Genomic DNA, 13,139 nt, shown 5'->3' on the forward strand with positions numbered 1-13,139 from the left:
TGTATTTATATATTAGTGGGACCTCGCTGAAACGTCGCCAAGATACTCTTAATCTTACACGGGAAAAGACCCAAACACACCTAGACCTACATACCTGTACCTGTGAAAATCTACGAAAACATTTATATATTAGTGTCTATATCAAGGGTCTTCAAACTTGGCAAGTTTAAGCTTTGTGGACTTCAACTCCCAGAATTCCTCCTTCAGTCATGTTAGCTCGGGAATTCTAGGAGTTGAAGTCCACAAGTCTTAAAGCTGTCAGGTTTGAAGATCCCTGAGTATCATGACATGGATTTATAGATATCATAGCTTATAAATATGTAGAGTGAATTGAAAGATTGGTGTCAGCCCTACCAGGTAGATCAGACATAAAAACATGACCAGATGAGGTAATTCTACTTTATTATAAAGATACATTAACAGGATCTTGCAAGTACAATTCTCCCCCATCTCCTGTACATCTTGAGAGGTTAGGGAGCATCTCTTGTGAGCCTCTTGCCCTGCCCACTAATATCAGGGGTGCGATTCAACCAATATAACAACCGCTTCGGTGAGCGCGTGCTTTGCGCATGCACGTGCTCCACATTTAAAAAAGCTAATACTTGCCTTCAACTGCAGCTGAAGAAAACAGCTGAGGCATGGCAAACTGCTCTGCTGTACGAATCAGCTGTGCTCTGACAAAAAGACATAAAGCACAGGAAATAGCAGGGGTGGGCGGGTGGGTCCACATGCTCGTCAGAGCGAACCGGTTTGGAGCCAGCTGATCATTGGAACAAGGGGTTTACCCTGTCCAAACCAGGAGAATCCCACTCCTGGCTAATATATACTGTCTCTTATCGGACCTCCCCAAGGCAGCATCTCTTTGCTCCTTCTCTCAAGGTCTTTCCCACATACCTCTGCAAGACATCAGTGAGAGAATGTGTGTCCCTATCCACTTCTAGCTTCCCTACTCCGTTGCTTTCTTCAGCTTCACCTGCAATGCTGCTCCAGAAGATTAGCTCTAAGAAAACATAGTCCTTGGTAGAAAAAAGGTTGTTTTACATATCAAAGCTGTCCTCTTTTAGGATATAGATAGAATTCTTTATTGGCCAGGTGTGGTTGGACACACAAGAAATTTGTCTTGGTGCAAATGCTCTCAGTGTACATAAAAGAAAAGATACATGAGTCAAGAATCATTAATTGTTGTATCTTATGATTCCTAATGAATGTATTGTACCTATGATGAATAGTCATAGGGTGCAATAAGCAATCAAGTCATACTAGGAAACAGTCAACAGTGATATCAAATGATTAGAGGGTTTGGATATCTCTTTCTAGCTCACTTACCCTCTCTTCTTCTCCACCTCTCTTGCTACAGATCCTGAAAATGCTGATCGCCCTTTCAGGCTTTTCCAGATACTACACGATTTAGAAGAAATATATCAAAAGGAGGTTTCGCACTCCATTGACATGGCCCAGCAGAATCAGAATCACTTGGTGGAACTGCAGACGTGACTCACACACACACACACAAAAATCATTTGAGGGCAAGCTCCACCTTTGCTCTGTTTTAAGTAGAATGGTTGCTCCATCCCCAGAATGGCAACTACACACTCTGGAGTCAATTTTGTCTGCTGAGATGGAATGGGAGGGGCTGTCTCTGTGCTCGGAAGGTCCTGACCTCTCTTTTGGGATCTCTCCTGTAGTTGTTCGGCCTCTAGTTTCTCTGGATCATTGAAACTGGCTCTTTTATCTCTCTTCATCCACAAGAATTGGACAATTCCTTGGGTTTCTCTATCTCATGATGCTTTTGATAATACATAACAACAATGCAGTTACTCTTTTGGGGGGGTTGATAGGGTAAAGTTTCTGTGCCTTTCATTCTTCCATCTTTTTTTCCTTCTGACCTTTCCTTATGTAGTTCTAAAAACACACGGTGTTGCATTAGCAAGCAGCCTGAATCTTGTGAAGTAGCAAGTCCTGTTTCCCATCTTACATAGAACTTTTTCACTAGCAATGGATTTCTCGAAGAAGCAACATTTTCCAGATTCTGAGATCTGATGCATAGAACAGCTGCACTGAATTAGAACAGGGTGAGATTTGAATTTTTGGGAGCACCGTAAAATTGCAGCAAAGTGCTCAAAGGCTATACAAAATCCACAGCTGCAAGATCTGAGCCAGGTATGTGTACGAGAGAGAAAACGGTGCCCCTGTCTATTTTTTTTTTTTTTGCAAGGGGAGAGTTAGGGGTCATCCAATAAGACAAATGAAGGTGTGGATCTTAATATAAGTAAGAGGAAAGAAGAATTGCTTCACAACTTTTTATCCTTGATCTTCTGTCCCTTCAAGCCCCCCCAAAATATTGAATGTACAATAAAGCTTTTCTTTTAACAAATAAATAAATAAAGGATTCCATCAATGTCTGACATTTTTCAATTGCTCCCTTTGAAGGACATCAGATTGGCGTGTAAAGTGAGAGGAAATTTTGTGATTAAAAACATGGTGATAAAACCTGTATGCTTTTTTCCTCATAGCTCAAGGAGACAAGAATAGAGACAAAGAATGACTTAAGAACTCAGCTATTGTTTTCTCTTTTTTTAAAAAAAACATATCTTTATTAAGTTTCAAAATCAAACATTAAAATACAAGCTAAAATAAAGGGAAAAGGGGAGGGGTATAACAGGACATGTTAAAAATGGCAAAAAAGCCTACATCAAACAAATTATATAACAAAGATGAACTCCAACTTCATTTCAGTACAGAGGTAATAATACCACAGCCCCTCTAATTAAATGAATAATCAATAGCTACATATTTCATTATACTTGTCCATACAAAGTGCGGGCAAAACCACCAAACATAACCCTTGAGAACCAACCATGCCAAGTTTGCCAAATATTCGCATGGAGAGGAGTGGGTGGGATTGCAAATGACAAAATCTATGTGATGGCCTCGCACAAATGCGAAAACTGATTGATGTCATACTTTGGGATACAAGTCATAAGGGCACTATGATGATAATATCACCTTGTACATGTGGTCATTTTACTAATGCAGTGTTGTGAAAGCTGCTGGCTACCTCTGGGTAAATGCTCAGGAGTCACCAACCTTTGAGGCTGATAGGCACTTTTCGAATTTTAAAAACATGTTTTGAGCATCTGCAAAATGTCTGCTGGACTATTCACAAATATAGCTGCCGTGTGAGGAAAACTAGCAACCCAGCACTAAATCCTATTGTCATGTTGAAACTCTAGAAAGAGAAGAGCAACAAAGATGATTAGGGGACTAGAGGCTAAAACATGAAGAACGGTTACAGGCACTGGGCGTGGCTAGTCTAGTGAAGAGAAGGACCAGGGGAGACATGATAGCGGTCTTCCAATATTTGAGGGGCTGCCACAGAGAGGAAGGGGCTATTTTCCAAAGCACCCAAAGGCCAGACAAAGAACAATGGATGGAAACTGATCAAGGAGAGATTCAACCTAGAAATAAGGGGAAACAACCAATGGAACAGCTTGCCTTCAGAAGTTGTAGCAGCTTCATCACTGGAGCCTTTCAAAAAGAGACTGCCATTTGTCAGAAGTGGTGTAGGGTCTCCTGCGTGAGGGTTGGACTAGATGGCCTACAAGGTCCCTTCCAACTATGTTAATCGATCAACCCTCCCATAGCACGAGATGCTCTTCCTTCCCTTACTTTATAGTATTCTTTTGGAGGACACTGCCAAGGCAAATTTTATTAGCAGGATTTCAACTACAGTTTGCCATCGCTTCCTTCCTAGGGCTGAGAGGGTTAAGACTGGGCCAAGGGCATCTCACGGGCTTCGTGCCTACAGTAGGATTCGAATTCGCCGCCTCCCGGTTTTATTCTGGTGCCTTCAGCACTACCCTGCACCAAAGAGGCTCCCAAACGTCCATTAGGGGGTGCCAAAGCGTAGCCTCTGGGGAGGAAAAAGGCAAATTGCTGCTGGAGACCCGAAGGAGCATTTCGTCCTCCTTGCCGCTGGGTGATGCACGGTCGCCATATTGGCAGAAGGAACCTGAACTCGGAAGGAGTCGTAGAAATTTGACCCCGGAAGTATATTTCTCAAACGTCTGCGAGAAACCAGTGGGGAGAATGAATGCCCCTCCGGCCTTCGAGTCCTTTTTACTCTTCGAAGGGGAGAAAAAGTCAGTGGGAGAGGGAAAACGGTCGGGGGGAGGCAGCCAAAATCGTCCCTAAGGGTTAGGAGGGTGGGGGTGGGGGGGAGGTCTGTGCTAGCCCCTGTATCTCAAACTCCTTCATAGAGGGAAGATGGGGAAGGGTAGAGCAAATGGGGTGGGAGGGCTATTCGTGATGCCATGAACTCCTGAAAGGAAGATTTTCTTCATTCATTTAAGGCGGAGGTCTCCAAACTTGGCAACTTTAAGACTTGTGGACTTCAACTCCCAGAATTCTCCAGCCAGCATAGCAATTCTGGGAGTTTGTTTATTTATTTATTTATTTATTTGATTTGCCAATTGTTTACAAGATAATAAGTATAAGTGTATACATAGTTGTGAATACATGAAATGGGTACATATAAGAAAAATAAAAGAAGAATAAGAGAAACAATAGGACAGGGACGGTAGGCACGTTGGTGCGCTTATGCACGCCCCCTACAGACCTCTTAGGAAAGGGGTGAGGTCAATAGTAGACAGTCTAAGGTTAAAGTTTTTGGGGTTTGGGGAAGAAACTACAGAGTCGGGTAGAGTATTCCAGACATTGAACACTCTATTGCTGAAGTCCACAAGTCTTAAAGTTGCCAAGTTTGGGGACCCCTGATTTAAGGAACTTAAAGGCGGCTCGCATCAACTTGCCTACCCCTTAAAAGGGGTAGAAATCTAGCCAAAAAATAGGGCCGGAGTTTTGGCCAGAATCTTTCTCTCCGACCATTACTCCCCCCCAAGTTAAATTCATCAAGATCTTGAAAAATCAATGCCTGCGAACCCTGCACAATTTTTAAAAAAGGTCTCAATTGATCTCATCATCTGTTGATTTCATGGGTGCATCTGTATAATGTTTTGCAAACAATGCAGATGTTTTGTCATTGGATACTTCCTGGATGTTTATTTCCTTTTACTTACCAGACTAACCAGCAACCCTAAAATATATCTCGTCCAAATCCTAATCAGGTCCAACCCCATTAATTTTTTTGTGAGTAGATAAACTTAGCAATATGCTGGCACCTAGATAGATGTACTGGGCTTTGAAAATACATATGCAAATCCAAGAGATTTGCATGGTATAGGGCAGAGGTCTCCAAACTCGGCAACTTAAAGACTTGTGGACTTCAACTCCCAGGGAGTTGAAATCCACAAGTCTTAAAAGTTGCCAAGTTTTGGGACCCCTGGAATAGGGTTTCCTGCCTGAGAAGGGAGTTGAACTAGATGACCTCCAACATCCCTTCCAACTCTGATTCTGTATACTGGTATATTGCCTCTTGGAAATTTGTATGTGTAAATATTTGTATGTGTAAATATTTTCCATATTTATTTCATTCCTTCATGTTTATTTCATCCATTAGCTTTGATAGCCAAATGGGCTTCAGATTCTGCCTCAGCACATTCTTCTCTAATAAGCAATTGAGTCTGAAAATCATTTAATACAATTTATTACTCTGACAAGGGGAGGGGGTTTCTCTGAAATAAGAGACCAGGAGGAACCTGGGGCAAATCCTTGGAATACCTTTTATACTTAGTACAACAGAAATACAAAAGAAATACAAAAGAAAAGTTGTGTGGATAGAAAAAAACCATCCTATCCAATTGGATCAGAAAGATGGACAGTTTGCTAAACATCCCATAATACTAAGGATGACACTTGAATGAGCATGGTTTTAAAAGTAGGGAAAAAAGTTAGCATGGGAAAAGATGTAGTGTCTTTTTGAGTCTGTTGTAAAACGATACAGTTACAGTCAGTTGAAATAGTTCATAAAGCTGAATATCTTTTTGTTACTTCCACCTGAGAAAATTCTTATCTTGCTGTTAGAAAGTTACAGAAATTTGGTTGCTAAGGCACAAAACATCCATTGTACATTACAGGTTATGATCAAATGTAAAAGAAAATACAGTACAACAGAACCCAACTTATAGTTGTGTGGCCCTCAGTTTCTTGATGATTTCTGAATGCATATTTTGCATTTTTTTCTGATTTCCTCCTCCTGTTATCTATTTGGCAGGACTATTCAAATTTTGTAAAGGTATCTGTTGCGTGTTTTGGTTTATCATTTGCGTATTATGGCTTTGTATATGCTAATTGATTTTCACCAGGTTTTAGGACTTGCTCGATTTTGTTTGTCCCCAAATAAACATGTAGATTTATTTCCTCTAAGGTGGGTGTCAGTAACCACTGGCTCTGGAGCTGCATGCGGCTCTTTGGGCCCTCTGCTGTGGCTCCGTTGGGTGATCCTACCACTGGCTGGCCCCACCCCTCGCCCTCCCCTTCCTCGCCTGGCCTGAGAAAGTAAAACTTGTCTATTGCAGGTTTTCAAAAGTTCCTGTCAGAATCCTTGAAAGTTTTGATCTGTTAGCATGAACTATTTAGGATGGATTAACATAATCTAGGTTTACATAAAACAGTTGTAACATTGTTGCATGATTATGTATAAGAGAAGACTGCACAAGCTGGTGTTAATATGGCCCCCCTTTTTCCCCCTGGTCTGTCTCATTGAAGGATTACAATAAATAAGGATACAAAAGTGCCAAATGCTTGTCTGTTTACAATCAACAAAGAAGATCACACTCTTGGGAATATAATCAAGTCGTGAGTAGTAGTGATTCTTATTCTTACAAAATTGATGAATGCAATTAAATTGATCAACTGCCAAGAAATGCAGAAAAAATAGTGAGGTTTTCAATATCTCTACCAAATGTTACTTGTAAAACCCCAGAATATATAGACCATGTGGAGAGGTGGTGTAATTTAATCTACAACAGTGATGAAGGACATACATATTTATATATTTAGCTTTTTTTCCAGAATTCTGTTCCGCAATATGCTAAAACTTTTCATGTTTTAATCATCACACTCAATATAATCTTATTGATTAGTTTTCTTTTTTCTAATTGATTTTTCCCCCTTGAAATTTTGTAGAACCTTGTAAATTATTGGGATCTTTCAATACTAGTGGGTTCTTTTTCTAATCGATAGCGTTATTTTGGCTTCAACAGTCAGTGCAAATATACATTGTTAAAAATGAGCAACAAGAAACATATTCTTTGCATTGTTATTGTATGCTTCCAAAGCTGTCTTGGAAATGAACCTTGAGACTAATTGGCCCTTAGTCATCCAGCATCAGTTATAATTTTAACAATAAAATTTTGTCTGTTTTTCCCCAGGCAATTGTTGAAAGACCCTCAAGTGTTATTTGCAGGATACAAAGTTCCCCATCCCCTTGAACATAAAATAATAATTCGTGTTCAGACAACCCCCGATTACAGCCCTCAAGAAGCTTTTACCAATGCAATCACAGATCTCATCAGTGAGCTTTCTCTCCTTGAGGAAAGATTCCGGGTAAGTCAGCGGATCCTAACAATCACATGATTTTGGGGGCTGAGGGCTTCTTGCCAAGGGCAGAATGATGAAACCTAAAGCTATGTCTGTGAATTAGGTGAGATATTTCAGCTCTGTTAAATACTTAAAGTTTCATTGGGGCGTTGAATTATGCATCTACCCTTATAGCAAGATGGATTTTGGTGCTGAAAATTGAAACTTGAGATTGAGGCAGGTTAAGCCTTCTAGGGAAGCAGAATCTGGGAGTTATCACCCATAAGACATTCAAGTATGTAGTTGTTAGACAATAAGACATCAAGAAAATTGCCTGTTAATACTTTTTGATCTGAATAGGCTCCACGATCCATCATCTATTCCCACCTCCAATATGTGAGTTCTGGGCAATAAAGTCACATGGATGTCAAACATCATCAGAAACCAATGTATCAATCTTCTATGGCAGGGAGTTTTGTATCCTCGTTGCCCTAACTAAGAATGTCCTTTGTGACATTTCCATCTAATTGTGTTTCTGGTAGTAATGGAGCTTGCCATGAATAATTAGGTACAGAGAAAGAGTTGGCATTTTAAACAGCTGTGTTGACTTTTCAGATGGCTTGGTTTTCTGCGAAGGATGAGAAAAATCACAAGTAAAATGTTGCATCTTCTTAGATAATTTCACATTAATGATGATGGATAATTAAATGGCTTCAGTTATTTGTAAAAATAATAAAGGTGGGCTATAAATACATTTTGTCTGGTTAGGTTTAGCTCATGCATTTTGAAGTTCAGATAGATTTGGAATAATGGCAGCTCTTTTCTGCAACAAGGGAAACTTAATACTTTTATACTCAGATCTTAAATGAAATTGTCAAGATTTTTATTTTATTTATTTATTTTTATTTTCCAGTTACCATGTGTTTATTTTTCTCTTAGGTTGCCATCAAAGACAAACAAGAAGGAATTGAGTAGTAGTAATGTTTATCAAATATATTTGTAAATAAAATTCATTTTTCAATGTAGTAGTCTACAAGAAATGTATTTATGATTACTTTGCTACATAACATCTAAGAAATTTCAATATAGGTCATTTACATGAAAGTTCAAGTTGGCTTATGATGGCTAATAAATTATACTTCTTAATTGTTGCTCTTTTGAAGTGATTCATAGCTTCAGCAAAAACATAGTAAAATAGTTGTTGAAATTCCCTCCTGATTTAAAACTGACAATATACCGTGTGCTTTCCATTTCAATTAGAAATACCTCGATTTTCTTTCAGATGCATAGTTTTTACTCTGCTTTCTCAAGATGTGCCTTGGTATAATTCTTATTTGCTTTACTGCTAAGATACTGCTCTTTTTAAATTATGCAGGCCAACTGTATGTCTATGTACAATATCTGATTGAAATTTTAACTAGGGGATGGGGTAGTTTTCCGTTTCAGTATTGGTAGAGAAGTAACTGACTCTTGAATTAAATCCTATATTGTTTTAAGTGCAAGTATTCTAGTTGCCTCTTTCATGTAGTTTGCTGAACATTTTTTAAAATGTAGCATTCTCTACTACATGCAGTACCAGAGATTCACACTTTATGCTCTCTGGATTGAATGAGGCTTAGGTTTTTTATTCTAGTTCTGGCTCCATTTTATTTTATGTATATTTAATTCTTGCACTTATCACTTGCCTTTCTGCTGAAGGAAGGCAAAATTTGGAAGAAAATTCTTATTAAAATGTAATTGATAAGGGGAAATGTATCTTCTCAGAACCCTTCCCCGCAAGAAAAGATCACCTAATCATCCAAATTAAACAGCTGCATTGAGTATAAGGCGCCCTTTTCCAGTTTAGATAATAGTACTGATTATGTTCTGCAAATGTGGGAAGAATGAAGTATTCCATCACTATTTTTTTTAAAGTTGATGCTTCAGCCTTCTCTCTTGGTAGCCACTTGAAGTTGACTCAATATGCTTTTTCAAGCACATATTTTTTGTGCCTCAGGGTATCCCCAGAGGCAATTGTATATAACAGAAAGGAGTAGGGAATTCATTGCAGAACAGCCATTGTTCCCTAAGAGTAGGCAAATAGACAAAGTTAATTACACCAACAGTCAGCTGATGAAGAATTAGGAAATTAAATTTTACTTATGTCCGCACCTTATGAGATAATAGTTTTCACTAAAGAAGGTTCTCATGCTTCCCCCTTTTTGCAATTTGCTCAAAGGAGAATCTTTATGCAATTGCCTGAATGAAATTATCCTTGTACATACAAGTCCACATTACTCTACAATTAAGAATATTTCTTTTCAGTGGGTTCAACAGTCCTGCCTGCACAATGCAAACTTGGGATAGGTAGCTTTCACCAAGATCCTTCAAGATAGTGGCCTAAGTAAATATATTTAACATATTTCTTAAAAAGTGTTTCAATTATGTTGTATCAAGTTTTATTAAATACTGTCCTATAAAACAAATACACTTAAGACACAAATAAAGCAAAGTCACAGTTAAAAGATGTCGGCATTGGCAACAACTTCATGTAGTTCCATCCAATACCTTTGGTTGATTTTCTTGCATTTGAGATATATATATAATTCTTACATATATATATATGAATTTCATCCCACCAACTCCCATCCCTATCCCTAACCCACCCTGATTATTCTCAGAACAGTCACAAATACTGCACTACTGAAATGTGGTTGAAAAAATGGGATTGCTCCTTCTGGGTTGTCATCCCAGCTAGACTTTCTTCCATATTGCGGCAATGTTGACATCTGTCAGCGCGACTAGATACGTAAAAGTGGGATCTGTGACCACATTGTTCACCAAGACATCTGTCAGCAACTCGCCATTTGCCTTCAATTCCGGCCACTTTAGAATCTATGTGGGAAAAGAGAGGGAATTTATCCAGAAACTCATGAGATTCACAAAATTATTGCACTATAAAATGTTTAGGAGATCAGCTACTTTCTTTAAAATTGCAATGGATGTTTGTCAAAAGCTAAGAGTCTTTATATTAATCCTGACAAATTTATATATATGGGTATATAAAGGTTTGTCAAATCTTAGCCGTGCTGAGATCTTCTCATACCCATCCCTCTGTCAGATGCAAAGAATTAGGACCATATGTTAAGTTCAATTTAAAAGAATTTTTTCCGCAGCCTTTGTGACACCATTGATAGCACTGAATTGGGTTAGTAAGAATCAATAAATTTGAGGTTGTTATAAATTGGTGGATTAAAAGGAGATACCCCCCCCCCCCCACCTCAGGTTTGCCTCTATACCTAACTCTACTATTGAGATAGGTAGATCATGATTAGTACAAGTTTAAATGAACCCCCCAAACAACATGCCTAATAGAGTTATGCTTTTTTTTGAATTTTAATCCTTAATTAAACTATTTAAATTTTATTTTAGTGCAAATTGTAAATCGATGCCAGGTTGTTTGAGTAACCCAAATTTCAATTAATGCAAGGCTAGCACGTGTGCAATGATCATTTAGCAATCATCTGAAGTTATGCTAAACGAATGAGGATTATAACTGGTCCTTGGAATTCCAGCCACCCAGCATCCCTGTGGACACATGATTATAATCTGTGTTTGGCAATCAGGTCACATTTATTGCAGTGCCCCAGGATCATGATCTCCATTTAGGAGCTTCCCCAGAAAGTCAACCAGGAAGCCAACAGAGAAGGTCACAAGTCACTGCGGTAAATGTCCCCCATCCATTCACTCTCTCCTAACCCTTCTGCACTTGTGCTATGCTATCCATTTGCACACACCCCTTGCCTCAATGTGCCTCCCTAAGCCTCAATGTGCTTTCCTCATACCCCCTTTCACCTTCTAGCAGCCACTTACTTACCTGCCAGCCAGCCTGCTTACAAACTAACTTGGTTGTAAAAACCTGGCAGGAAGTTGCCTTGTTTAACAACCATGGGATTCAATAAATGGTGGAAATCAGAACTGCAGGAATGGTTAAGGAATGCCATAATGCTTTACGACTGCATTGCTTAGCAATGGAAATTTTGATCACAACTACTGTCATAAGCTGAGGCTTACCCATGTGCTCTTTAAACTTTTAAGTTTATAAATTTAATTTATAAATTCAATAAATAAATACACTGTAAGCTACCCAGAACATTTTAGCATTGAGTGACCTCAAAATCGAATAAATGAAATGAAAACATTTATTATAACTCAAATCAACCAATATTGGACTATACATCCTTGAATACCTGGGAAGGCCCTATTCTCTCGGTTGGGCAATCTTCCTTGGTGGCACAAAGAGCTGACAAATGGTTGCTGAGGTCATACATCCAGATGCTTCCTTTCTCATCACCACAGAACACATATTCTTCTGCTGCAAAAGTAAAACAAGTATCACCAAATTGTTCAGGCTTGAATTCCACATTTGAAGCTCATCTTGCTGGGGGCTCCTTCTCAGTTCACTTATCAGCATCCACCCTTCCTACCAACTATATCCTTACTCCACCTCTCTCCCAATGATTGTCTGGAGTCCTGGCACGTTGAGGATTGAAACCAGGGAGCTAACATCATCTACTGCCCCAAAGGTAAGCCTAGATTAATCTGGAACTGCAGTATTTCATAAAATACAACACATTGTTGATCATCTGTTACTACTTAATAGCATTCCCAAATTCCTAACCCAACTGATCAAGCTTATCTGGGGGGACAACATAAGCAATAGCAGCTGTAATAGACTAAAATGGTGGCAGAGGACATGTTTGTGCCAGAGACGTGGACGGAACTATATCCATGGCTATTCAGACATGATACCAGCACTTACTTGGGCATGTGCTGAGAGTGAGGTAAGGAAGATCTGTTGAAGACCATTCCAGTTCAGCCAGGATGACAGCCTGCACTGTCCTCCGCCCACCTTTGCCTTGTTTGAAAGAGCGACTCCAGCTCCAGAGGTTTATAGATGCTCTCTTTGAACTCTTGGTAACTGAAGAGGGGGAAAAAAACACTAGTAGCCTTGCTAAACAATGGATCTACTGCTAGATCAGCATTTCTTCCTATATTGGCTACTGTTGAAGGCAATTGTCATTAAGGCAAGTATCACAGCAGGCTCAGTAAAATGTGTGATATTAATGGCATCACAACATTTATTTTCTGGCAATTATGGTGTGATCTTAAAATAAAGCCCCTAATAATACAACTATGACTATAAGCTCATAACTTACAACCCATCCTGTAAAATGCCTTTTACATCAATTAACTGAATTCAGTGGATTTGGCCCAATGTGCATATAGCAATCTTTTCCAACTTTGGGAATTTTCAGGAGCATGGATATCAACTCCCAGAATTCCATGACGATTGATGAAAATTCTGGGAGTTGATGTCCACAGTCCTGGACATTCCCAAAGTTGGAAAACTTGTGTCTAGCCTAAAATGATAGGTTCCTCTCAGGTATCATTAATTATTCTAAATTAAAATAGATCAAGATAGAAGAGTTCTAATAGATAGTAGGGACTTTAGAATTTTCTATGTTTGGACTAAGCATGGAACAGCCTGGAAAAAACTCCATGCAAGTCTTGTTTGGACAAAGCCTCCTTATTCTTTCTAGAACAGGGGTTCCCAACCTGGGGTGCTCGTACCCCCTGGGTGTGCGAGACAATATTCCAGGGGGTGCGAGAAAAGTCCA

General features: G+C 39.2%; 3 protein-coding genes across 6 annotated transcripts in view; 2 read left to right on the top strand and 1 right to left on the bottom strand.

Moving 5' to 3' along the window:
* The window catches only part of LOC113415133 (ras GTPase-activating protein 4-like), an 85,989-nt gene extending 84,487 nt beyond the window's left edge, over window positions 1-1,502 (top strand). For both annotated transcript variants that reach the window (XM_087944747.1, XM_026672398.2), the window contains exon 21: window positions 1,358-1,502. In XM_087944747.1, the coding sequence (XP_087800873.1) occupies window positions 1,358-1,494 (137 nt within the window). In that variant the 3' untranslated portion in view covers window positions 1,495-1,502. The remainder of the gene's footprint in view (window positions 1-1,357) is intronic.
* Window positions 1,503-4,017: 2,515 nt separating this feature from the next.
* Window positions 4,018-8,630, top strand: LOC113415141 (DNA-directed RNA polymerase II subunit RPB11-a). The gene is made up of 4 exons (XM_026672415.2): window positions 4,018-4,142; window positions 6,667-6,756; window positions 7,332-7,506; window positions 8,419-8,630. Exons 1-4 carry the CDS (start codon window positions 4,090-4,092, stop codon window positions 8,452-8,454), a joined length of 354 nt encoding a protein of 117 aa, XP_026528200.1. The 5' UTR covers window positions 4,018-4,089; the 3' UTR covers window positions 8,455-8,630.
* A 1,262-nt stretch (window positions 8,631-9,892) lies between these two features.
* The window catches only part of LRWD1 (leucine rich repeats and WD repeat domain containing 1), a 36,504-nt gene continuing 33,257 nt past the window's right edge, over window positions 9,893-13,139 (bottom strand). For all 3 annotated transcript variants that reach the window (XM_026672395.2, XM_087944963.1, XM_026672394.2), the window contains 3 exons: window positions 12,281-12,439; window positions 11,709-11,833; window positions 9,893-10,353 (listed from right to left, as the gene is read on the bottom strand). In XM_026672395.2, coding sequence (XP_026528180.2) covers window positions 10,213-10,353; window positions 11,709-11,833; window positions 12,281-12,439 — 425 coding nt within the window. In that variant the 3' untranslated portion in view covers window positions 9,893-10,212. The remainder of the gene's footprint in view (window positions 10,354-11,708; window positions 11,834-12,280; window positions 12,440-13,139) is intronic.

The sequence above is a fragment of the Notechis scutatus genome, chromosome 1, assembly GCF_049901735.1.
Source record: "Notechis scutatus isolate UNSWTSFEM ecotype Mainland chromosome 1, rNotScu1.2, whole genome shotgun sequence".
Lineage (NCBI taxonomy): Eukaryota > Metazoa > Chordata > Lepidosauria > Squamata > Elapidae > Notechis > Notechis scutatus.